This window comes from Rhinolophus hipposideros, assembly GCF_964194185.1.
Source record: "Rhinolophus hipposideros genome assembly, chromosome: 5".
NCBI lineage: Eukaryota > Metazoa > Chordata > Mammalia > Chiroptera > Rhinolophidae > Rhinolophus > Rhinolophus hipposideros.
Window position 1 is genome coordinate 98,489,402 of NC_138051.1, and position 23,943 is coordinate 98,513,344.

General features: G+C 57.4%; 1 protein-coding gene and 1 long non-coding RNA gene across 2 annotated transcripts; one reads left to right on the forward strand and one right to left on the reverse strand.

The window, feature by feature from the left end:
- The first annotated feature begins 336 nt into the window (after positions 1-336).
- On the forward strand, positions 337-3,629 carry LOC308498225. The gene is made up of 2 exons (XR_013993444.1): positions 337-735; positions 1,908-3,629. It is a non-coding gene; the product is annotated as an uncharacterized lncRNA (long non-coding RNA).
- Positions 3,630-9,632: 6,003 nt separating this feature from the next.
- Positions 9,633-22,260, reverse strand: SLC25A29 (solute carrier family 25 member 29). The gene is made up of 4 exons (XM_081049815.1): positions 21,954-22,260; positions 17,212-17,255; positions 11,920-12,003; positions 9,633-11,616 (listed from the first exon to the last, which is right to left on the reverse strand). The coding sequence occupies exons 1-4, from the start codon at positions 21,985-21,987 to the stop codon at positions 10,861-10,863; spliced, it is 918 nt and encodes a 305-aa protein (XP_080905941.1). The 5' UTR covers positions 21,988-22,260; the 3' UTR covers positions 9,633-10,860.
- Positions 22,261-23,943: the final 1,683 nt, after the last annotated feature.

Consider the following 23,943-nt stretch of genomic DNA (forward strand, 5'->3'; position numbering starts at 1 on the left):
GGTGAGCAGAGGGCAGGCCAGGCGGTTCCTTTGCTCAGGCTGGCTGCTCCCCGCCCCCGCCCCCAACCCCACTCGCTTGTCTAACGGGAAACAGTTATCGGATGGTTTGCGAGCCCTGCTTCTTCCCTTAGTCTTGAATGCTAGCTTGTTGTAGCAGTGGAGCTTAATTTCATGCTTCTAAACAGAGGCTGAGTGCAGATTGTCAAGGCGATTCGATTATTGAGAAAGCTGTACTCAGTGAGTACTTGACCTCTCACGTTGTGACCTCTTAAATGTACAATTATAATTTTTGAATTTTACTTCGAGTCAAATATCAGGCTCATGAGAATATTTTATAAACTGCCACGATACAGCAAACTCATTGACTCCAGATGCAGACGTACCGTGTGACTCTGCTGTGTGCTGACTGCAAGGTAACTGACAGACGCGCTAATAGCCGCTGTATTGACGGATGTCCAGGACACCATCAGGTCAAAATGTAGCCCAATCTCTCACAGCTTCCCCGTCGGTCCTGTACAGGAGGATCGGTGGGCCAGTAACAGTGACCGTGTGGCTCTTGGGAATTTTGAAGTGCCTTCTGAATCATAAATGAAAAATTTAACTTGAGACACTGTTTTTTGTTTGTTCAGAATCTGTTTTCCATTGAGTAGTTTGATGGAACTGAGTTAATCAGAAGAGCCCAGCTGTGCCCTGGATCAGTAAGCCAGGCTTTGCTGTATCTGGCAGTCAGGAGAGGTAAGCCATGGTGGCGGTCCCCTTTGAAGCTGAGAGCCCCAGTGCGAGCGTGTGCTGCTCTGACCAGACGTGGGGCAGAGGCCCCCGCAGGGGCCCGTGGTGCCAGTGCCCATACCCTTACTCCCGCCATCAGATTCGCAGTCCTGGGGTGGCTGTATTAGCCACCCTTGCCCAGCATTGTGCCACACTGGAGCTTCGTCCTAGCGCTGTCCCCGGGACTCCTGCCCGAGGGCCCATGCACGGCAGACTTGTGCCGTGGGGAAGTGCATGCTGGCAGCCCCGAGAACACGCCACAACCTGCAGGAGCCAGGCCCCTGTGTGGAGGGAGGTCCTCCTTCCTCTGTGCCTTGACCCCTTGGGGATGCCTGTGGTCGTCCCTTCCATCCCTTTCTGTCTCCGAGCGGAACAGTCGTCACTCCCTTGCCTCTTTCTCTGTTTGCGAGTCTTCTCTCAGTCTGCAGTTCATTTCTGAAAGGACTTTAATTGGGGGTTTGAAGAAAATTGGATGTCCCAGTTCCTTGTTGACGTAGCACTCAATTTCCAGTAGTGTAGAAAACTAAGAAATGAGCGACAGTTTCCAGAGTAGATGTAGTTCTCACTGAGTATAACTTAAACGCATTTCGCTTGTGGTTAGAATTCATCATTTTGCTGAAGGTGTAAATGACAAAAGTTTGACACGGTGTTCTAACAGTGAGTCAACTGTCTTGAGGATTAATCTGATTTATAAATAATACTGATAGACATATTTTCTTACATCTGAGCTGAAATAAATGCATGTTTCTAGCATATATAATATAAAAACCCAGAGGATAAGTTTACATTTAACAAGATGTTGTTTTCTATTTTTGGATTTCTTATTATTTTCCCCCTTTTTGGTAGTGGGGTTTAGGGGGAAGCATAATATTTGTATAAAGAACTGTCACCCCAGAGTGACATTTATTTTCCAAGGTGACATTGAACTCACACTGTTGGTTTCATATGGTGTTTGTGTGCTATGCCTAGATTCAAGGCCTGAGGATTTGAGGAAAATCAAGATTTTTTTTCTATCTGGTTTCCTTGTACAAGTTCTTTTAAATGCTAAACTTGAGTAAAGTGAGACCCTTTGGCAGAATTGTATGCCCAGTGCCTGCCCACGTTCCCAAGCAGAGTTCTCTTGGTTTCTTCACAAACAGGTGCGTCACTTCCATCCAGCAAGCAGCTCAGCTCAGACACCCAGACCGTGAGTGGTCCACGGAGGGCCTCAGTGCCGCCCCCAGTCTGCTTCACAAAAGCTACCTGTGTAACATAGCTCAGAATTCATGTCTGTGGCACCGGAAAGCCTGGCCCTCTAAAACTTGTTGAGTTGGAAGCCTGGAAATCCCACCCTCACTACAGGTAGAGAAAATTGATCTCTTCTTGTGCTGGCTCCTCTGTGATTGGGGCTCAGCATGGCTGAGGAAGGCCATGTTATTCCTGAATTCCTTAAGTTCCTTCTACTTTCCTGACATCTGAGCACCCGCCAGAGCAAAGATCCCAGAGGTCAAAATAGTGGTGAGAGCCTCAGCGTCCCCCAGGCGCCCGTTTGATGCCATGAGCACCCCGGGAGGCCCGCCGGAGCCAGCTCCTTGCCTGTCACTGGATGTCCCGGACCCCTGACCTCGGGCACGTGTCTGACCTAGCCCTCTGTCCTGGCTCCTGCTGGCCTTAATGCAAGTACAGCCCCCTGTAAGAGCTCAGGCCCAGCAGGTCCTGGCAGGTGCATTCATTCCACCCAAACTTCAGCCCAAAGGCGGAGGAAGCCAACATTCCAAGTTCTGCCTCCGTGCAGCTCCAGCCATGCTCTCCCATAGCGTGCTCTTGACGTTACGGGAGGCACTTCCTGCCGGCAGAACCCCTCTTCTGTGCAGAAGCATTTGGCTGGCTGGCTTCTCCTGCACCCTCTTACTGACCGTGGTTGGCTTTGATTTTCACTACCCAGCTGTGCTCAGGTGTCCTGGTCGCCTGAAGACGGAGCGGGTACTGGCCCTTGACAGTGGCAGGCAGGAGAGGGCGGCTCCTCCACATGCGGGTGAGAGGCCCCCAGCCTCCTTGCCAAGCCTGAGTGGTCAGCAGAGTGCCGGAGACGATGTTTAAGCCAGGCCTGTGTCAAGGCTTGATGGGAGCGGTAGATGGCACACTGCTGACACACGTCATCCACTCCCCTTGTAGAAACTGGAAGGGAACGTTGAAATTGAACACTGGCCTTAGGTCAGCAGGCAAATCAAACCCCACAAGCTGGTCACCCCGGCCCCCACATTTCCGGCCAGCGTTGTGTGGGAGTCTGCAGAGAGGGTGAGTGTGGTATCACATTCACCTTAAAGCACAATGATTGATTTTCCACCAAGTGGCAAGTTTGATCAAATTGACTGCTTTCCATGAAAGACACCCAGATGCCATGAGAAACAGCACTGGGGTGTTGTAGGGAGGGGGGCCAGGTGCCGTGCTCTATCTGGGGCTGCACAATGTCTGCATATACTATGGAGGGGGAAAGGGCATCCGTACCAAACAACCTTTTTCTACAACATCCACAACTGTTAGGAGGCTCTGTTATCTACAGATGATTGGTCAAACCATTTTCATAGAACGATTCTGTTTTTATTCGCTTTCTGGTAACTTCTGTAGGCCCTGACTCAAGGACTTAGCGTTGCGTCTCATGTACATCTTTTTCTTAAACGTTTGCCATTTCTGGAATTGTCCTTGATTTTTCCTTAGCTCATAGGTCATAGATGCAGAAATATTATAGTATTTAAGGCATCCGCATCAAGCAAGACGGCTTTGCATCCAGAAAAACATTTAACAATAACTCAGTTTGAAGCGCCAAGCATGTGTAACATGGCTCTATAAAAGATAATAAACGCATAATGTTGTTAAGCTTTTTAATGCCTGTGGTTCTTGTTTGTTTCTCAAGCCTGTAAGCCGCCTCTTTTCCTGAGTTTCATTACCCAGTAAGCCTGGCCGGAAGCTCCTGCCTGCTGGAACGGCCCCCCACACTGCCCAGGGCAGACCCTCACAGGTTTCCTTCCCGCACAGGAATGGAAACTCCCAGGATTCAGTCTCACCGCCAAGAAATGCTTCCTTAACGTAACCTCGGAGCTCCCAGGTGGACTTAATGAGCCACTCACTTAATGAGAAACTCACCCACTTTGCAGACATGACAACCAAGTGAAATTCTCCTCTGCAGTGCTCGTTCTGGGAGCTCCAGGGCCAAAAAGAAAATCTTACAAACTGCACCAGACTTTAAAACTTGATCGAATATACTGAGCTAGTTAGGAGTTGGCCAGAAGCAGAATGCAGAGAAGCACCTTGTCGCCCCCACCCCGCTAGCCCGACTGCACAGTGAGGTGTACTAGTATTCCTTAATTCACGTGACTTTTTTTGCTCACGATGGAAGGGACTGCTGACAGGATGTGGCTGAGGTGGCAAGTCCTGGGCCTGCGTGAGGACCAGGACTGAGGGGAGGGCCAAGGTAGAGCTGAGCGGAGGAACAGCCAGGAACAGCCGTGGTGACAGATAGTTTGATCTTCACATTTTAGACCAAAAGCTTTGGAATTGCTTTCTGTGGGCACCCCCGGGTAACTGAAACCAATGTCTCTTCTTTGCCCTCGCCAGCATCCCTGCCCCTAACTGCCCGGGACCATTGCGGGCACCATTTCATCTCCAGGTGACCATTGGAGGAATCCAGTAGCATTGCCCCGTGTCAGGACGAGGGGCACTGGTGAAGGTCCAAGAAGCTGGAATTCAAAACCCAGGCCTACCTGTGCGCCAGTGCACACTGCTGCCACTGGCGTCTCAGCCTGAATCCATCTCTAACCCCTTTCAAAGAAGCCCTGCTTCCTGTTTATGGAGTGGGCACTATATCCGCCTCCTCCCAGCATGGCGTCCTCGGTGTCCTCTAGGCTCTTACAACTGTGTGTTCTGGGCTTGGAAGCTGCCTCTCGGCCCCCGACCCCTGGCCCCAGCTGCTCCCCTCCAGCTTCCTGTCACTGTACCTGCAGTCTCCGCACCGGGTCTCCAGTGGCATCTCACCAGCCCACGTGAACCTGCAGTGACCCCACTTCCTACGGGATAAAATCCAAAGCTTGCACCCACCCTCAGAGTCGCGCCCCAGGCTTGACCTGCTTTTCCACCCTCTCCATACCTCCCCTTTTGCAGCTTTTCATTTCCAAAGCTTCCCTGTCCTTGAACTCCCAGGTTCACTCATTCAACAAACTGAGCACCAATTATGTGTCAGGAGGCCCAGTTTTCGGTGCTAATGGAACTTGCATTACATGTAGCAGAGGAGACATGAGAAGATGATAAAAGATAAATTTGGGTAAGTGCTGTGACAAAGCGGCGGGAGGGAGGGAGGAGGGCAGTGTCGGCGGCTGCAGGAGCTCTGGCCCAAGCTGCCTCTCTGCCTTCTCCTGCACCGTGTGGCTGATGAAAGTCCCAGGACCTGGGGGCCCGAGTTCCTCTCCAGCCCTGTGCACCACTCGGGGGCGCGGCCTGCCGGTCCTGCCCTTCCCGCTCCCCGGCCTCTTCCCCAGGTTGCTCTGGCCGCTAGGCCCGAGGGTTCTGCAGTTTTTCCGCTCCAGCCTCAGATCCCCGACTGGGCCCGCCCCCGCGGGTGTGCCTCCCGCTTTCGCCACTGGAGGGGGCTGTGCGGCGCCGCGCGCGCGCCGCGCTAGGGCGGGGCCCGGGGGGGGGCCGTGCGCGTGCGCGCCGAGGGGCGGCCAGGACGCCGCGAGCCGGGCCCTCGGAGGGCGGCTGGAGGTTCCCCCGCCCAAGTGGGGTGGACAGGCTTAGAGGTTACAGCCCCCCGCGCCCTCCGCGGACGGCCTCAGCCCAGCGTGGGGGACCCACAAGGCGGAGCGGGGTGTCACTAGGTTCTCCTCTAGTCCTCGGGGGCGGCCTGCTCCTAAGCCTTGGGGACACCAGCCACGTTGGAAAGGCCTTGGGCTTCAGCCGGACAGAAGGGCAGATGACCTTGGGACGGTCGAGAGCTTCATTTTCCTGAGAAGACGGCAGGAGGGGAGAAGGGTGGCCGGGGCCAGCATCAGAGTCCGGGAGAAAGGCGCTCCAGCCAGCGGGCTGCAGGGGCAGGGAGCGGCAGGGTGGCCCCAGGGGTGGCGGGAGGTAGGGCAGGACTTTGTGGGGGCTTGGAGCTGACGGGAAGCCACAGGAGGGGCCACCTGAGCAAGAGCGGGAGTGGGGAGGGCTCATGGCTCCCACGCTCTGGGCGAGGTCAGGACCTGGCGGTGGCTGAGACGAGGGGCCAGAAAGCAGCCCAAACCGCCTGCTGTTTCTCCTACCCTCACGGCACAGGCGGCAGTGGGTGGGGTTCCTCATCCTCCTCCCACTTCCAGATCTTTCCACCCCCTCCCCTCCCGCTCCGCTGCAGTCACCCCGTTTATTCTAATGCTGGGTCACTCGCTCCCCAGCCATCTTCCCTGGTGAGCTCAGCGTCGTCCTCGAGGATAATCCACCCGCTCTGGCCGGTCGGCCCCTTGGCCTCGTCCTGCTGACCACCCCACCCCAGCCGGCTGCTGCTGCCGTATCTTCCCTGACACCCGCCCCCTGTAGTCTGTCCTGGGCTCCGACTCTCTCACTGCCGCTCCTGCCTCCCCGGGGCTGCACCCCAGCTTTCCGGGGCAGGGCTTCCCCCCTGGCAGCACCACTGTGTGGAGTGCCACCGCCCTGCCGGCCGGGGTGAAGGTTGTACAGAAACTGCTCCGCCCCGGGATGTGTATCAGCGTCCTGGGAGCGCACGGCGGGGTGGGGTGGGGTGGGGGCCACCAGGGAGGGCTTCCCCGTGCAGGAGGCGAGCAGGGGGCTGCAGAGGCCCCGCTCCCAGCAGCACTGTCCCTTGTCTGGTGCGTCCTGTCACACTGCCTGCCCCGGGAGAGCAGGTGGGTGCCGTGTCAGGGTGGCGATGGGGTCACAGCAGCAAGGAAGCGAGACCAAGGGGCACACGGTGGGTCCTGAACCTGTCCAGGTCCCTCTGAACTGACACGCTAGGGTGTCTGTCACTGCAGCCACGGGAACCTGGTGATTTGGCCACCAGGTCTGGGTGGCCGGTCCAAGCTGACCCTAGCTACTCCTGTGGCAGAGTGGATGCTTGGCCAGGCCCAGGACAGCGGAATGGTGGCGGCTGTGGACCAGGAAGGCCTTCGGGCTCTGGCCCCAGCACCAACTGGCCCCGTGACCTTGGACTGGGCCCTCCTCCCCGGTGTCCTCCCCTGCAAAATGGAGGCTGGTAAGAGGACCAGAGGGGCTGTACAGGGCTGAGCTGCTGCCCTGCCTTCCAAGAACCTGCCATCCACAGGGAAGGTGTGAAGGCCCTGCCCTGTGGGACAAGGGACTTTTGATTTATGAGAAACGACTGAATAGCTCAGTGAAAGCGGGCCAGGCCCGGGCCAGTGAGGAGCGTCGCGAAGAGGATTATGCTTCACTCGTTCTGTGTGCCTGAGGTCCCCGGGGATAAACAGAAAAGGGAAAGAAGTCAGTGTGTCAGCCCAGTGTCAGTGCCGGAGGAGGTGGGCCGGGCTGCAGGGGCTTCCTCTGCACGCCTGGTGACCTGCACTGGAGAAGCCAGGAAAAGGTAACTCAGAGTTTCCCTCAAACTGCCATGGGGACTCCATCTGTCACCGTTCATTTCCCACAGTGGTGCTGCCCACCTGCTGTTAGAGCCCTCCCTTCCCAGCCTCGAGATGCCCTTGGGCTCAGAAGCCCCCACCTTGCCTACCTCCTCCTGCCCCTTGTAGTCCAGTCGCCTCACCTCCTCTTGTGAGGTCGTTAGGGCCTGAACCACATCCTGTCCCTCCCCTGGGTAAAACCTGTCAACTCCTCGCTGTGGCTATGATACAATTGGCTGCATGTGACAGAGAAACCAAGGAAGTGCATGGAACATGGGGCAAGTGACCAGCCTTCCACAGACCAGGCTGGCGCAGTGCCCCCCAAGGCCACAGAGCTGGCTCTGACTCTCAACTGCTCCTGCAGGCATCTTGCCCCCATTTCATCAGGAAAAGGTGCGTTTATCCCTTTTACAAAGCTTTTTCAGAAGCCCCAGCCACTGACTTCTGTACCTGGGACCTGTGGCCACGTCTAGCTGCAAGGGAGTCAGTAAAGGTATACACTTTTTAAATTCTGGACACACCAGAACAAATTGGGGTTCTATTAGAAAAGGCAGGGTGCCTTCTAAGTAGGCACCTAGGAAGGTCTGCCAACGTCTCCCAGGTACCTGTGACTGTACCCTTATTTGAAACAGGTTTTGCCAATGTAATTAGTTAAATGAGGTCACACTGGAATAGTGTGGGCCCTTAAGCTAATCACTGGGGTCCTTATACGAAGAAGAGACAAACGAACAGGGGAGACGGCCGTGTGAGGATAGAGGCAGGGTTCGAGCGATATGCCTAGAAGACAAGGATGGCCGGCCACCAGCAGGTGCTGGAAGAGGCGAGGAAAGATCCTCCGTCAGAACCTCCAGGAGCCAACAGTGCTGACACTTAATTTCAGACGCCTGGCCTCCAGACCTTCAAGAGAATAAACATCTATTGTCTTAGCCCACATCTCCAAGATAACTGTCAAGTGCAAAAAGCAAAGAACAGAACAGTCAGTACCTAGGCCACACTCTGTGAAGAGTGGGGATGTTCCCACGTGCTGGGATTTGCCCAGGACGGGAAGTCCTCCAGGAACTGGAGGCTGGCCTCGGCTCCAGGGAGGGGCACGCCAGCCGGGAGGAGGTGGGGACCAGGTTTTCCCCTTCAATGCACAACCTGGGTTCCGTTTGCATTTTTTTTTCTCCCCACGTTAATATATTACTTATTCCACACAGAATAAATATAAATTCAAATCAGGGAAAAAATAAATTGTCAAATAAATTCACAACCCCCCCTCCCAACCCTTCCTCCCATCTGACTTTTTGGTAATGTTTAACCATCAGTGTTCAGGGTGGGAGTGGGGGACCCTGGTTTTTAGCATTTGCCCGGGTTTTCAGAAGAAAGTGAGAGTCCAGGGGACCTCATGGGAGAAGGAGCTGCTGCCTGGGACCCCAGGAAGGGGACGTCCTGTGATGTGCCTGAGTACACTTCACCCTGGGGTCACCAGCCAGCCCCTTCCTGGCCTCCTGTCCCTGGAAACTGAAGATAAGTCCAATGTCACAGGCTGGCGCTGGGGATTAAATGGGGTGTAAAGGCCCAGGAGAGCTGCCCCTGGAGGGAACGCTGGGGGCCCTCCTGCCCTTCCTGTAGGTGGGTGGAGCTTTTTGGATCAGCAGTTGGGAAGGAAAGAGGCTCCAGGTAGACAGCTTCAGAGATGAGAGGGAGACACAGAGTGCCCAGAACTGACTCCAGGAGGCTGAGCACAAGGGGGGGGGGGAGGGGGCGGGCAAATGAGGCCTCCTCCAGGAAGCTCTCATGGACCTCTAACGTAGGTTGAGTTAGGTCTACTCTCTGATGGACAGATCCATTCACCCTTCAGAGCTCCACTTAGACTTCCCCTCCTTTGGAAGGCCATTTCTGACCTCAGCTAATGTCCTTCTCTGTGCCCTCACCATAGCTTGGTACTCCTAGAGCTGACGACACACGTTGCCTGCCTTGCCCAGCTAGAGGATGAGCAGGGACCAGGCCTCCCATCACTGGGATAACCAGACATCTGAGGAGAACCTGCTGAATGCTGAGAACTCATCCAGCATATTTGAGCTTTACTCGATCCTCACGCCTCCATTAGCCCATTTTGCAGATAAGGAAACTGAGGATGTATCCCAGAGCTTGCCCCAGGTGACACAGCTAGGGCTGCCGTCAGGGCCCAAGAGCACACAGACCACCAAGCCGGCCCCTCTGACTCCAGGGGGAGGTGCGGAATGAAGCCCCTTCCTCGGTAACACACAAAATGAAGTCTGATCCTCTTAAAAAAAACAAAGAATGTTTTATTCCCTTGGTGTTTCTATATAATAATGACACCCATGTACAGGGTGGGAGTCTTGTCTTCCTTGACCACAGGCTGCCCCCTAGGAGAACGTGTCACGTTACCCAAGAGGCTGAACCCTGTTCAGGGCAAAGGAGGCCACAGTTACCTCCAACCCGTGCGAAACCATCCACCTCCCCATCCAATCACAGGACCACACTATATGGGAGGTCCCCGGGTGTCCCAAGCTCACACCACAGCCCTGGTTTCTAGCGACAGGTCCGGAGCACGGGCTCAGATCCTCCTCAGCCTGGAGGGGCCCCAAGTGGCCACACCTGTGCCCACTAACAAGCCCCCTTCATGGCTTCACAGGACACCAGGCACTGAGATTGCCCCAGAAAGACACCATCTGCTGGGGACTGGGGACCCCATACTATCTCCCTGCTGACCCCTCTGCACCTCAGGGAACCCTGGCTGGGATATCGTCGACCCATGTCCCCATTTCACAGACACATGGCCTGAGGACAGAGGGTAAAAGAGACTATTCCCTATTTAACTGTTGAGATCTCCTCCCACTGGCCTACCCTGCTCGCCCACTCCAGTCCTCAGGAGGATATGGAACCTCCAGCAAATCCCGCAGCTTTCTGGTGGGTCCCCAGGTCACCCTCCAGTGGGAGTGTCAGTAGGAGGGGTATTCCCAGCAGTGCCATGTGGAGAAGCTGTGGTGCATGGGCACAGGATTCCGTTCTGATAGAGGTACCTGGAGCTGCCTCTGTGTCCCCAAGACAGAGACTGGACAGGTGGCCAAGAAGTGTCCTTGGAGTTCTGCTGGGCAGAGGATGTGCAGAGTCAGTGAGTCACTGGGCAACAACCCATCAGTGGGTCATTAGAGACCCCATGGAGATGGAGGGTGGGATCCCAGGGAAGGGCTGGAGTGTTGGCTGCGTTTCCGCAAGCCTCCAGGTAAGAGTGACAGGCGCTGCACAGGCCTCACCTGAGCTTCCCGACTGCATAATGTGGGTAGGAGGATCCCCACGTCACAGCTGAGAAAACTGAGGATGTCAGGTTTGTTGCCCAGGTCACCCAGCTGACGAGTGGAATCCAGCTCCGGGGGGCCTGGGGGCCTGGGCTGGCTGATCGGCCTGGGGGGCCAATCTATGTCCATGTTGGGTTTTTGAAAAGCAGCCCTGGGGAGGTCACGCCTTATTCGCTGGGGACCGGGAGTCACAGGCTGGAGGGCTGAGCCAGCGCGGGCCCCGCCGGGGCAGACGCAGTGGGCACGGCCTCATCCTCGGGCAGGTCCTCCTGGCTGCGAGCATAGCTGAGCACGACGGTGACGGTGGCGAAGGTGGCAGCATTGACCGGGAAGGCGCGCAGCAGCGTGGACGCCAGGCCGCGGGTGAAGACGCGCCAGCCCTCAGCCTGGTAGCTCTGCCGCATGCAGTCGAGGATGCCCCCGTAGCGCGGGGCGCCCCGCAGCCCGTCGGCCTGCAGCCGCGACTTGACCACATCCATGGGGTAGGTGGAGAGCCAGGACATGATGCCCGACGTGCCGCCGGCCAGCAGCAGCTTGGGCACCAGCAGCCGGTCGCCGGGCTCACAGCCCAGCGCGCGCGTCAGCACGTCATAGGTGAGGAAGTAGACGCCGAAGCTGGGCGTCTCGCGCAGCAGCGTGGACACCATGCCCCGGTTGACGCCGCGCAGGCCTTCGCAGCGGTAAATCTGCACCAGGCAGTCCAGGGAGCCCCGGTAGGTGCGGGCCGGGCCCGCGTCCTGCAGCTGCAGCCGCGTCTTGGCCAGCTCCATGGGGCAGCAGATGACGCACTGGATGGCGCCCGCCGCCGCGCCCGCCAGGAACTGGTTCAGCGGCGAGTCGCGGCCCAGAGCCCGCAGCGTGTTGCCTTGCACGCCGAACACCAGCGCGTTGATGAAGGTGAGCCCCATGAGCGGCGAGCCCAGGCCCTTGTACAGGCCCAGCACCTGCGGGGCGCGTGCACTGGGTCAGGCCCACTGCGGCTTGGGGGAGGGCCGCCCAGCCCCCCCCATCCCCCCCAGGGAACCTCCACGCAGATGGCCGCGGCCCCAGCCCGCCCTAGGTGCTCATGAGGATCCAGCAGAATTTTACGAGAACCAGAGGCATCAATCTGAGAGGGCTGGGCATTCACACCCTCCCATTTCCAAAGCCCTGATTCGCCCAATAGTCCCCCTGATTCTTCTATGGGCCCTCGCGCTGTCCTACAGGCTGGTTTCCTGTCCCCACCCCCACCTGCCCAGGCCACTTACACTCTCCTGCTTGATGATGGACTGGAAGCAGTGCCAGGTCCCTCGGTACTGGGGCTTTTCCATGCTCTGGACCTGGAGCCGCACCTGGAAGGGGAGGGCCCAGTGGAAGGTGAGCAAGTCGGGGCCAGAGCACCCAGCTCGGGGGGCCTGGCACTTAGGCCCGCCGCAGAGGCTCTGTCCAGGAGGCCCAATGCCAGACCCACAAGGCAGGGAGCCAAGGAGCTAGCTTTCTGTGGCTTTTGGAATTCCAGACTAGGATGAGGCCAGATCTGCCTCTTCAGGGAGGGGTGTCAGTGAACAAACAGCCGCACTGGATGACACCCCAAGAGGGCAGCGAATCCCCAAGACTGCAGGTAAGTACAGGGTAAGTATATAGGTGTAGATGTGAACAAAACCAACTCTAGCTGTGTCCCCGATCTCATTTCGTTTTTAAGTTTCATGCTGTGACCTCGGACCAACCCCACTGTCCTTCGCAAGCGTATCAGAGCCTTCTGGTTGATGGTTATGTGTGTTCCTTAAAACATAGCCAGGAATACTTTTGTTAGCAGCAGCAGGAATGGCATGACAACGGAGACAAATATCACGCTGGTAATAGTGTCGATTATAAGCAACCATCCATCACAAGACCACCAGGTGCATTGGCCCCCGGCACGACTGCAGTCTTTGTCCCTTTGTCCTGTCAGTCATTGGTTGCCAGGTTATACTATAGAAAAAGTACAGTAATGGGTCTGGTCACGGAGAATAATCTGCGCCAGACCGCTGGTCATCTGTCCACTCCGACCCAATCTTCCTGTAAGTAAATCACCCTACAGTAAATTCTGTCATATTCCACGGTGTTGTCAGCTTTGTCTTTCGGCCTGTAGATACCTTCTTGGTACAGTGGCCATGGTACCTCTGCCTCCGTGTTCATCCGCTGCAGGGTACTGACAGTGGGGCGTGAGCACCTCCCGGCCCTCTCCACTGGCCCAGTGGCACACTGTGGCTGGTGCTCACATCCAGTCACTCAGTACCCCTCAGCAGGGCATGGCATGTGGCAGCAGGAGTCAGCACTGAGCCTCGGGGTCCTGCTCAGGTCCTGTCCCCTTGGGAGAACAGTGGTCCTAAGTTATAGTGAAGCCATGACAGGAGAGCATGTGACACCTCCTTGGGGACCACGTGAGCAACTCTGGGGCCCAGGGATCAGGCGCAGCAGTCCTGTTCTCATTGTGAAAGCCTTCTTTGTTAACCAAGAGCTTATCTCTGTGCTTGATACACGGGCCCCACAGTGCAGAGCGCAAGGAACCTTTCCTGAACTTGAGGCCAGTCCCCTGTTCTGACTCAGAAATTGTCATTACGGCCAGGGCCATGACGTGAGCACCCGTCTGTGCTGGGAAGCGGGACAGGGGCCTCAGGTGTAGTCATCACCGGTCCAGGGGGGTTTGTTGCTCCCATTTAAAAGATGGGAAGACTGAGGCTCAAGCAACTTGGCCAAGGCTGTCCTCTCAGGGACATGAGCTAGTTGGCGCCGGGTGGGATTGGGGTGCCAGCTGGTGAGAACAGGTGGATCTCCTGTTCTCACAGGAGGCACTTATAAGGCTCTACAGCTGGCAGGCACTGCAACTGTCACCCCAGCACCATTCCCACCCAGGCTGCCAGCTCTATCAGGACTTGGCAGAGGGGGGTGAGTTTTCAGAGAAAAGCAAAACCACTTGTTGAACTTGAACGACGTATGAACCCCATGAGTTCCGTCTGGCTCAGGTGGTTTTCATTTCCCTTCAATGTTCTGGGCACTCTGGCAGGACATCTTTCTTCCTTTGTGGCCCCTGGAACTAAGAGGGCTGTGCTAGCAGAGATGACGTGAAGAGGGGCTGTCCCCTCCTGGGGTTGCATTTTCATGCACCCCAGCAGGGTCCTTAATTCTTTGCAGGCTGAACAGTTTCGTGTGTCTGGGGTAAGCCCTCGCTGTGTGGGGGGACACGTGTGGGGGTGAATTGTGACCCAGTGGCCCACATCTTATAATATCTAAAGCTGAAAGTCTTGACGTTTTGGGGTGACAGGATCTCGTTTGAGGATTGATGGCTTCACCCTGGAAAAGTGGTCATTCTCACACAAACCCGGGAGTCTCCTAGCTGCCCCCAGAGCTGGGACACCCCAACATGAAGACCCTCTGATCCAGAGGGACTGATTTTTCTCGACCAGACCTGCCCAAGGCCCCAACCCAGGGCCTGTGCTGGCCCCAAGCTCATCTCACGTCCTCCCTGTCCCCTACTAGTCCCGGAGGGAACTCTGAGGGGCAGGGGAGGGGCAGAGCAGGATGGGGTCCAAGCCCAGGGTCTGGTTCAGTGAGGACAGAGAAACAAAGCATGGGGTTCACCTGGTCTTGGGGGTGAGGCTTACACTCACCGACAACAGTTACGCTTTTGCTATGATGGAGACAGCTTCCAGCTCAGACAGTAAAGGCGGTTAAAGCAACACAAAATTTCAACATCACATCTGAGCAGAGCCCCCCAGGCCAGCCTCCGGCCTCCCTGCCCCGTCCCCTGACTTGGGACGGCCCCTCTCTGGCCAAAGCGGGCTTGGACATGGTGTTCCTGAGTCCTATCACGTCCCCTGAAGGACAGAAAACTACCTTCATAGAGAAACACGTGTGAAGGCGGTATGTCTGAGGACAGCAGCTGCGGTTCTAGGTTCAACAGAGGGAAGCCAAATTTTGGAGTCAAATTTTGTTCCCAGGGGTCTAGAGGAACACATTTTAAATGGCCCAGCCATGAGACAGCATGACTGACACGGAACGTGTGTCTCCTCACACATTCCGAGCACAGATCCAATTACAGGAGGTTCAGGAAAAGAGATGGACCATCGCACCGGGACCCCGGGTGGTCAGGACAGGGGAGGGGAGTGGATGGGAGGGGCGTGGGGGCTCCCGGGAGGCTGGCCTTGTTCTCTGCCCGTGTTTCATAGCTTCGTACACTCAGCATGTGTGCACTTTCCTACATGCGCTAAATTTCAATTTCAACTGCAGAGCTATGAAGTAAACCCCGCTTTTGCAAAAGCAAGAACATGTACGGGTTTGTGTACATTTCTGTTTTTCAGTAGAAATCATAACAAGGGTGGGGCAAAAGGATATATGAACGACTGTTTTGTTTGTTTTTTTTGTTTTTTAGTTGATATGCCTCCATTATGGTTATAAGTTTTTTACAACCTACACGATGCTTGTAACAGCCAACCGAAAAAAAACCATACGTACCTGATGGTTAAAACACATTTAGGGAGTACCTGTCTATTTACTAGATGGGGTGCTGCCCAATTCATGAATCATTCAATAAAGCCAATTAGATCTTTAAAAAAGAGAAAAACCACATTTGAAAAATATCACCTGCCCACAGGGCACACGGTGGAGGGGGGATTCTGAATGTACAAGATGTGAAAACCGATTTGTCTAGTGAAAGGGAGTAACTTGCTTTTCTACATTGCCCAATTTTCTTGTAATGAGAATGTTTAATGTTTAATAATGGAAAACAGCTAGTAAAAAAATAAGGCCATTATAACATTAAATTAAACCAAATGAATGTGCTCCATGCCTGGCGCAATTTAATAAATAGCATGTGAGCCCCTGGGTGGGACAGGATGGGTCACAAGAATTGAGTGACAGTGGTGACTACTGGCAGGGTTTTCTCCCCTTCATCTTAAAAAACAGCTTTTTATGACAGGTTTGCCCAGATGTGACACTGGGGGGCCACAGTAGCAAAAACAAAACAACAACAAAAAGGTCCCAAATGGATGTCCTCCCTCCAGGGGCCAAGTAATGGGGGTCCCCAGGGGCATTAGCTTGCACCTGACTACTGCAGGGGTGCCTGTCATGGCTCAGGAGATCGGAGGGAATTGGGGACACCAGGACAAAGTGCTCCTAGGCTGCTGGGGACTGACTGAGGGGCCGGGTGAGAGCCTGCAGAAGGCCTGGCTGGGCCTGGGCCAATTACCGCTCAGAGGGGACTCTGCAAAGCTCAGCTGAGGTCGTGAATCACAGGCCCTTCCTGGCTGGATGCAGCTTCAAGAGGCATTTAGCACACGTGACCACAAGACATAAACACAGCGCAACGTGGACACTGCCAAGCTGTCCCGGGCTGCTCCGGCAGGCCTGCACGGAACTCAGGGGCCGCTGCACAGCCAGAAAGCCCGGCCCTTCCACCTCCTCCCCAAATTCACCGACCGTGGGATGGAAGGAAAGCCATGCTCTGCAGAACCGGCATTTCATCCGGTAGAATCATACTGCTGAGCTGGCACAGGGCCTCAGTAATCTTTGCCCAACCCCTTACGTGCAAGGAACGACTGGCCCAGATGTAAAGTGAGGGCCCACAGTTACTGAGCGGCGGGCCTGGACCCACACAGGCCCAAGGACAGGACATTTTCAGGTCTGAGCCAAAGCATAAGGCAAGGCCCCCAGACCTGTGCTGGAGGGAACTGCAGCCCTAAGTTCACAAGTCCTTTTCTTAGCCAAGGAACACCGAGGTTCCTGAAAAAAAGAGACAGGAAACAAACCCAGCTGCGAGTGACGGCCTTGCCCTCGCTCTGCCCTTGCCTCAGTGGGAAGAGGTGCCAAGGTCAATGTTTAAGGCAGCAGAAAGTCTGGCCTCACGCCCTGCTGCTCACAGTGGTCCTGGCTCCCCAGTGGAGCTGGCAAGAAAGGGTCCCGACATAAAACCACAATAATGGGGCAATCTCAGGTGGGACCTGCTATGGGAGAACATGGATTTCCTTGGTTTGCACAGAGGCATCGGGAACCTGGGACGCAGCGGTGTACATGCGGCGTTTATGGAGGAGGAAGTGAGTGCCTGCCCCAGAACCCCTGCAGGCGCACCGTGGCCCTGGGGAAGCTGCCGGGGCTTCTGGACACCGACGATCACCGCTCTGTGAAGGTCACGGGCATGGGAATCACTGACAAGTTTTGACTTTTACATAGTTTTCCTCTGAACTTTTCTTTCCAGAAGCTGTCTGGAGGAGTTTTGCTCTGGGCGAGGGAAAACCGGCCCCTTGTTCTCGATTGGCCAAGCCCCAGGATGGACCTCAAAGTGCAGCCCCCGCTGGGAGGTGTGGGGACAGACCCAAGAGAGGCCCACTGGGCTCAGTGGATAAGCGGCCGCCCACCTGGGCGCCACAGGGAAACCTGATTCTACTTTATTCCGGAGCCTGTGGGAAGACCTTCAAGGTGTTCCTGAGGGTCAGTGGAAAGGGGCCTCCGGCCGCCCCTGCAGGCCTCTCGCCCATGTCTCTACCTCCACAAGAGCCTGAGAATAAACCTGTGCCAAGACTCACCTTGACTGTGTCAAACGGGTGTCCCACCAGCACACCTGCCACACCTGGAGGAAGAAAGGAGGACTCGTGACACAAATGCCTAAGAAACATGCAGCGTGGGGTGGGGCTCCAGAAAGGACAGCCCAGGGGCTGCTGTGTGCCTGGCTCCTCTGGCAGCCCCTTCATCCCCGTGGCTGGGGGGCGGGCAACACATGAGGGGACATCCCCAAGGTCAAGCCAGGATTTGTCCAACTCAAAGCTGCTGTCTCTCCCTGCCCCGCTGCTCCCTGCAGTTGACAACAGAGGTGGTCCCCTGGAGTCTGCACATGCTATTTCTAAGATGGTCCTATAGCTCCAAACATCTCCAGCATTGGCAGGGGGCTCCAGACATGTTGGCCTTGGGTGAGACATGTTCAGTCTCACCCAGACTGAATTTTCCCGCTGTCACTTACCACTGTCTGAGCCTCATGTGGTCACCTGTCCAGCGGTGAGCATGGACCTCCCCCAGGAGAGCCCCCGGGATGCGCCCCGCCCCCACCACCCCCAACTGCGTGCACGGCAGGTGCTGGCTGATGGCTCCCTTCCCCTAGTGGGAGCTGCCTGGTGCCCAAGGGGGCAGTTTGGGACGCTGTAGTCGTGCTTGCTTAGGTATGGGTCCAGGCCCTGTCAAACTCCAGCCCCCGGAAAGGACAAAGGCTCACAGACACTGGTCAGAGTCCCACATGCTGTACGTGGCGCACACATCCCTGTGAACTTGGCAGCCTTTCTCCCCACTTCACGGAGGAGAAAATGAGGCTCGCTGAGTAACTGGCGAGCCAACGCATGCTTTCCTTTCTAGAATTTCATGTGCACATCCTGGAGTTCTTTCATTTCCAGGAGTGTTTATGTGTAATTAAAACAGCTAACGCGTGTTGAGTAACAAACAGTAACATTTCTGCCTAGTGGTTACCGTTCTTAGTTTTACACCTGTACTACCTCTCCCTCTTATTTCCTCCAAAGAAAGGACTGTTAGCCCATTTGACAGATGAGGAAACCAAGGCCCAGAGAAGTAACATGTCCACACCACACAGCTAGACAGAGGTGGATTCGAACCTGTAACACATGGGGCAATGCCCTCTGAATTGCAGGTCACCTGCAAAATCTACTTCTTTAAGGCTATCAGCGAACAGTTCTGTGTCTGATGAGGATTCCGGACCCAGGCCAGGAAGGGTGGCCGTGTCCCAGAAGTCCTCTGGCTTCCATTGGTGCATGAGAAATCTGCCAGTGTTTCCTTTCTTGTGTAAATAATTGATTTATTTTGACAGGAAGCCTCTGAGATTTTATCTGTAAATTTCAGGAATGTCACCAGAGGTGCCAAGGGTGTGTCTTTTTTCTTCAAAACAACCCTGCCTGGAACTCCCCCAGCCCTGTCATTCTGTACCCTTGTGTCTTTCTGATCAGAGAAAATTTCCACTATTATTTATTTATTCCTCATCTTCATCATCTCTAGGCCTTCTTCTCCTTCTGGAACCCCTAACACTCGGGTGAATGAGAAGATACCCCACACCTGTCTTTCCCGCAAGACATCTGTGTTTCTGGTCCTGAGACACACTTTGTTTCTATTCCTTTGAGATCTATCCTTTTTAAAAATCATTTCATATTTTGAACTTTCTCAATTAGAAAATCCTAGCTTTACAACCTCTTTTCTTGGGCTGTAACTAGATCTCCTTGGGTTTGGAAATCTAACATTTGCCCACAGCGTGCGGCCTGGCCTTCCTAATTCCTTCAGTGAACCAAGGGCCCCCCCAGCCCTCCAAGCCCCTTGCAGCCAGGCCCAACTGTGGGGTCGTCAAGCAGCACATGCTGGAAGCGTTGGAGGGGGTTGGATAGTCTTGCCTCTGGTTCTAGACTTGCCCAGGTGCCAGCAAGAGCCTTCATCAGCCTCGGGGATGGGAGGAGCAGACCCTCACTCACCAGCTTCTATTGGCAAGGCCCCAGGCAAAGACTCTCTTGACTGGTTTCAGTGCCCTCAGGCAAGGGGCTGGGTCCCCTTCACCCAGAATGTCCACAGGCATGAGTGGAGTGTGGGGCCTGCTTTCACCAGAGCCTCCCGTCCCCAAAGCCTTATCCCCTTAACATCAGACACCTGACAGCCAGGAAGCCCTGCCAGGCCATCTCCCTGAGAGGACACTGAAGCCTACCGTTGCTCAGCTCCACAGCCAGTGCCCACTGCTCTGCATAAGCTGGACTCTATGGGGGAACCCCCATCCCATGACGCTCCAGAGCGGGACGGGGACCACTCCTGGAGGCACCCGGCAGCAGAGGTGGTAGGTGGGGACACCAGGATGACCGACCTGTCCTCCCCAGACAGGGATCCCTGCGTACCATTGGCCTTTTCTCCTCCTATCCATGCCTGCAGCAGGCAGACCCCTATCCAGAGCTCGGACTCTAAGCAGGCATTAGACCTGGGGCTGAGCCCTGTGGGGGAGTACAGGTAAGCATTCCCACCCTTCTACCAAGCGCAGCCTCCAGGGGCTGTCAATCAAGGCCCCAGCCAGCCTCTCCAAGGGCAAGGCTGAACAGGTGAGGTGCCAGCCTCCCCCAACATGGAAATCTGAATCTCGAAAGACCCCAGGCCGCCGAGGAGAAGAACCCCCATCCTCTGTCCTGAGTCTCCAGTCCTTGCAAGGAGCCCAAACTTGAAGGAACCAGATAGAGGAGTCTAGGGGCCAGGCCCTAAGGAGTTGCCCGAGCACTTCCTGGATGGCCCCTCCGTGCAGGCCAGGCCGTGCCAGGGGCCCGAAGGCGGGCCCGGGACACAATCAGGTCATTGTCCCGTGGGCTGAAGGGGAGAGGACGCCCCTGCCCTGCTCTGTAGGAACATGCAATATGACTTTGCACTACTCAGAGCCTAGGTTTCTCCTGGGTCAAATAAGACCAGAGAGGGTCCCTGGGGAGCAGAGACTGAGGACCCTATCTGTCCCCTCCCAGGCATACAAAACCCTTGTTGCAGCCACTTCCAACCTCATCCACTTGGGAGGCTCAGGTCTCGACTAGCTCACAACGAGGAAGTAGGTGAGCACCATCCACCCAGGCTTGCATGCGGACCCCGGTGGGACGGTGCGGGTGACCAGAGAAGCACCTACAGCTTCTCTGGACCCTCGGGCCTGTATAGGATCTCTTCCAGGTAGTCCTGGTGAAGATGGGCTTTCCAGGAAGGGGCCCTGCCTGAGCAAGAGCCCAGAGTGACTGAACACGTGTGTCTGAGGGGACCGGTCTCTAAGCAGGCCCGACTTTAGGATGAGTATTCCTACCCCAAGCCCCAAGTTCCCAGGACACCCACAGGAACACAGAAGGAATCCTGCCGGTCTGGGGAGAGAACTCACACTCCCCAAGAAGTTGGAAAGGGGCCCTGGGACAGCCCCCACCCTCCCAAGCCACCTCTGTGGGGGGAGCGGTGAGTAGAGGAGAGCTGGGGCCCAACAGGGGCCAGAAGGAGTGACAGACACCAAGGGGAGGAGAACGGTGAAAGCAGAGAGCAGGATCTGGGGGCTGGAGGGAGCGGAGCCAGCGCTCAGCACAGCCCCCCTCCCCCTTCCTGTCTCCTCTGGTGCCTGAGCTTGGGAGAAATTCTCCACTGATTTGCCCAAATCTCTGGGGTTTCTCGCCCTCCCTCAGGCTCCAGTCCTTGGGTAACAGTTTGGGAGGTTCTTCAATCCCCTCACTGACATTACTCCCCCGGCAGAAGCCCTTCTGCGCCAGCCTCCTCTCACCCAGAACAGGAAGCTCACGCCACACGGGTTTAAATGCTTATGGTCATGGCTGGTCATTCCTCTTTCTCCAGGGTGCCCACCACTGGCAATGCAGGAGGAGAGAAGCGCCCACCGGCTTGGAACACTTAGCCAGCCTCTCTGCCCTGGAGGGCCTGCCACATATGTCAGCTCACGTCGCCTCATCCCAGAATCCCTGATAGGGACACCTGGCTCCCAATGAATACCTGTTGAATAAATGAACTCTCCAAGGAAAAGCGGAGAAACTAAAAGCCAAACGGGGAGGTTTGGTGCCCTACGCCCACGGCGGGGCCATAGCAGGGCTGGGGCTGCACAAAGACTCAGGCCCTCCCCGGGACACTGGACACCAGCGCCCGGCGTTGCTGAAGGTGCCCCAGGCCGGTGACACGTCTGCGTGAGCGCCAGGACGATCGCACGCGGCGTGTCAGGCCCGTTCTGCACCCGGGTGGAGGGTGGAGGCGGCCCACCCTCACTTCACTACACGGCGTAGGAGCGGGCCGCGCGCCAAAGCGTGACCGGGCGCCCGGGATGCGGCGGGCGCCGCAGTGCCCCGCAGGCCAGCGTGCTGCGGGTGGTCGGGGGCCCGGCCCCGCCCAGAGGCTGCGGGGTGAAGGGGCGGAGCCAACCGACAGCTCCTCGGGCCCCGGGAGCGAACCCGGCTCCGCGTGGGAGGGGGCGTCAGGGCGACGCGCTCCGGGACCGGGGCGAGGACGGGCCCGGGGCAGCGGGCACGCACCCGGCAGGCAGGCCCCGCGTCCGGACGCGCCCCGAAGGCCGGAAGGGAAACTCGCCCTGGCACACAGTGCGCCGAGCGCCCCGGGCCTGATGTCCGCTCCCGCGCAGGGAGCCCGCGGGACGAAAGCTTTGCTACCGTCCTTTTCACAGACGGGAAACCGCAGCAGGGAGCAGCCGCCGGGCCGGGGACCTGGCTCCGACCCCGGAGATTCGGGCGCCCGGGGTCGGGCCGCCGCGCGCGTCCCGCCGCCTCCTCACCTCCAGCGCATCCAGCCAGGAAGTCGAGCGCCATTGCCAGGTTCCCAGCGAGGCCGCCCTTCTTCCACGTCCTTCTCCTTCTCCGACCCTTCGCCGGGCTCGTGGCCGTCGGGGGCACCACGGGTCTGCTGGGCTGCAGCTCAGCGGGGCCGCCGCCTCCTGGCGCGGAGCTCCGGGCAGACCGGGGTCTGGGGGCGGCGGCAGCTCCGCGCGCGACTGCTCGCCCAGCGCACGCTCCTCGCCCGCCGGCGCTCTGGCCCTCGCCTCCGTCCGCCGGGTGCCCCGGGTCCCTCACTTCGGGCCGCAGGCCCCGCCCCTCGACCGCGGCCGGGCTTGGGCGGGGTGCAGAGCGCAGCCAATGGGCGGGCGAGGTGCGGACAACGCCCCGGGGCCTGCGCGCCGCCGCCGCTCCTCATTGGCTGAGCGTGCCCGGCTAGGGCGGGGCGCCGGGGACATGGCGGGGGGACTGGCGAGGCGCAGAGGCGCTGCAGACAAAGAATGTGGGTCGTGAGCCCGCCTGCGCTGCTCGGGGTGGGAGAGGAGTTGGGTGTTCGCGGAAGCAGGACCGCGGGGCCCGGCCCGGGAGTCCACACCCTGACTGTGGCCTGCTCGGCCCAAGATGCTCGTGGCGCGCGCCATGCGTGTCAGCTGGGCGGGGCGTGAGGTGCGCTCGCTCCGGCCGCGGCCCGGGAACCTGGGTTCAGATCCCACCTCTGCCGCGGAAACGGCGTCCTCGCCTGCATGATGGGGGCACAGCCGCGGTGACAGACGTGGAGCGCCGCGGTCCTTCAGGCACGAAGGCTCGGACGTCGCTAGTTGTGACACCCCAAGGCGGCGAATCGCCCCCCGGGCAGCCTTCGCCCCGCCGCCTGCGCGCCCGGCTGCTGCTGGTCCTGCGGCTCCCGGTCGCCGGCCCGACACGCGGGGTCTCGGGGTCTGAGCATCCCGGCGTTCCGGCGGCGGGGAACGAACCCGAAAACGGGAGGGGGCCTGGGGCGAAGGGCGCGGCCGGGCCGTCGGGAGCGCGGAGGCTGCGCGGCGGGGCGGTTCCTGCGCGGCCCGGACCTCGTGCCCGGAGGGCGCGGGCGCCGGACTGCGGCCCTGGGAGGCCCGGGGACCCGGGGAGCCAGGCGACACGGGGCAGCGCTCGGCCCCCGCAGGTGGCTGCGCGGCGGGAGGAGCAAGGGGTTAGGAGGAGCCGAAGCCGCCGCCGCCGCCCTCCCACGCCACCCGGAGGCTGGGACCGCTCCTTAGTCCCCGGGAGTGTCCCGGCCAGCGACTTCTCCCTGCCCTCCTTCCCCAGCGCCTCACTAAGTCCGGACAGTCCGGTTGGGGTCGAGCTTGGTTGGGTGCTTTCTCTTGCATAGCGATGGTCAAATAACACCCTCAGGCCGGGGGCCCGACTTCCTTCTTCACCCACCTGCGGTCGGGACCGCACTCTTCCGAGTTCCCCGTTGCAGAGCACACAGTTCTGTTCTAGTTTTACAGTTTCTGGAATTGGGATGGGGATTACAATGGACATGTATCTCATGGACAGGTTTCAATTATCTACATTTGGTACTAGGAGATATATGTCAGGCATATAAGTAGTGACGCATGGTAATACAGAGGCCACCCATCAGGTGTGATTTCCTTTCCTTCTTAGAATCTAAATAGAACAATCATTAAGCAGAGACCCAAACCCAGGTCTGCTGACTCCTAGTCCAGTGCTTGTGATGGTTGGTGGGCCCTGAACTAGGGGTCTGGAGGCCTGGGTTTGAATATCGCCAGCCTCTCTGATCCAGCTCCCTGCCTTCAGGAGGCAAGGTCGGGTGGCGGGTGGAAGAGTGGCCCAAGAGCCAGAAAAGTAGTAGCATGTGGGCCCGAGGAGAAGCCCAGACACCAAATAATGATGAGGATACTTGGTGGCTGAAGGCCTCGGAGAGCATGGTGATTAAACAGGACAACCTCCGTTAAGGTGACTCACCTCTAGGAAGGGGTGCCCCTGGGT

What these genes read in the sequence shown, in the direction of transcription:
- SLC25A29 (XM_081049815.1), bottom strand. Translation starts at nt 21,987, where the DNA reads ATGGCGCTCGACTTCCTGGCTGGATGCGCTGGAG. An exon ending in ACCCGTTTGACACAGTCAAG is followed by an intron (nt 12,004 to 17,211) that starts GTGAGTCTTGGC and finishes CTCCCCTTCCAG; the next exon opens with GTGCGGCTCCAGGTCCAGAG. An exon ending in CCATCATCAAGCAGGAGAGT is followed by an intron (nt 11,617 to 11,919) that starts GTAAGTGGCCTG and finishes CGCGCCCCGCAG; the next exon opens with GTGCTGGGCCTGTACAAGGG.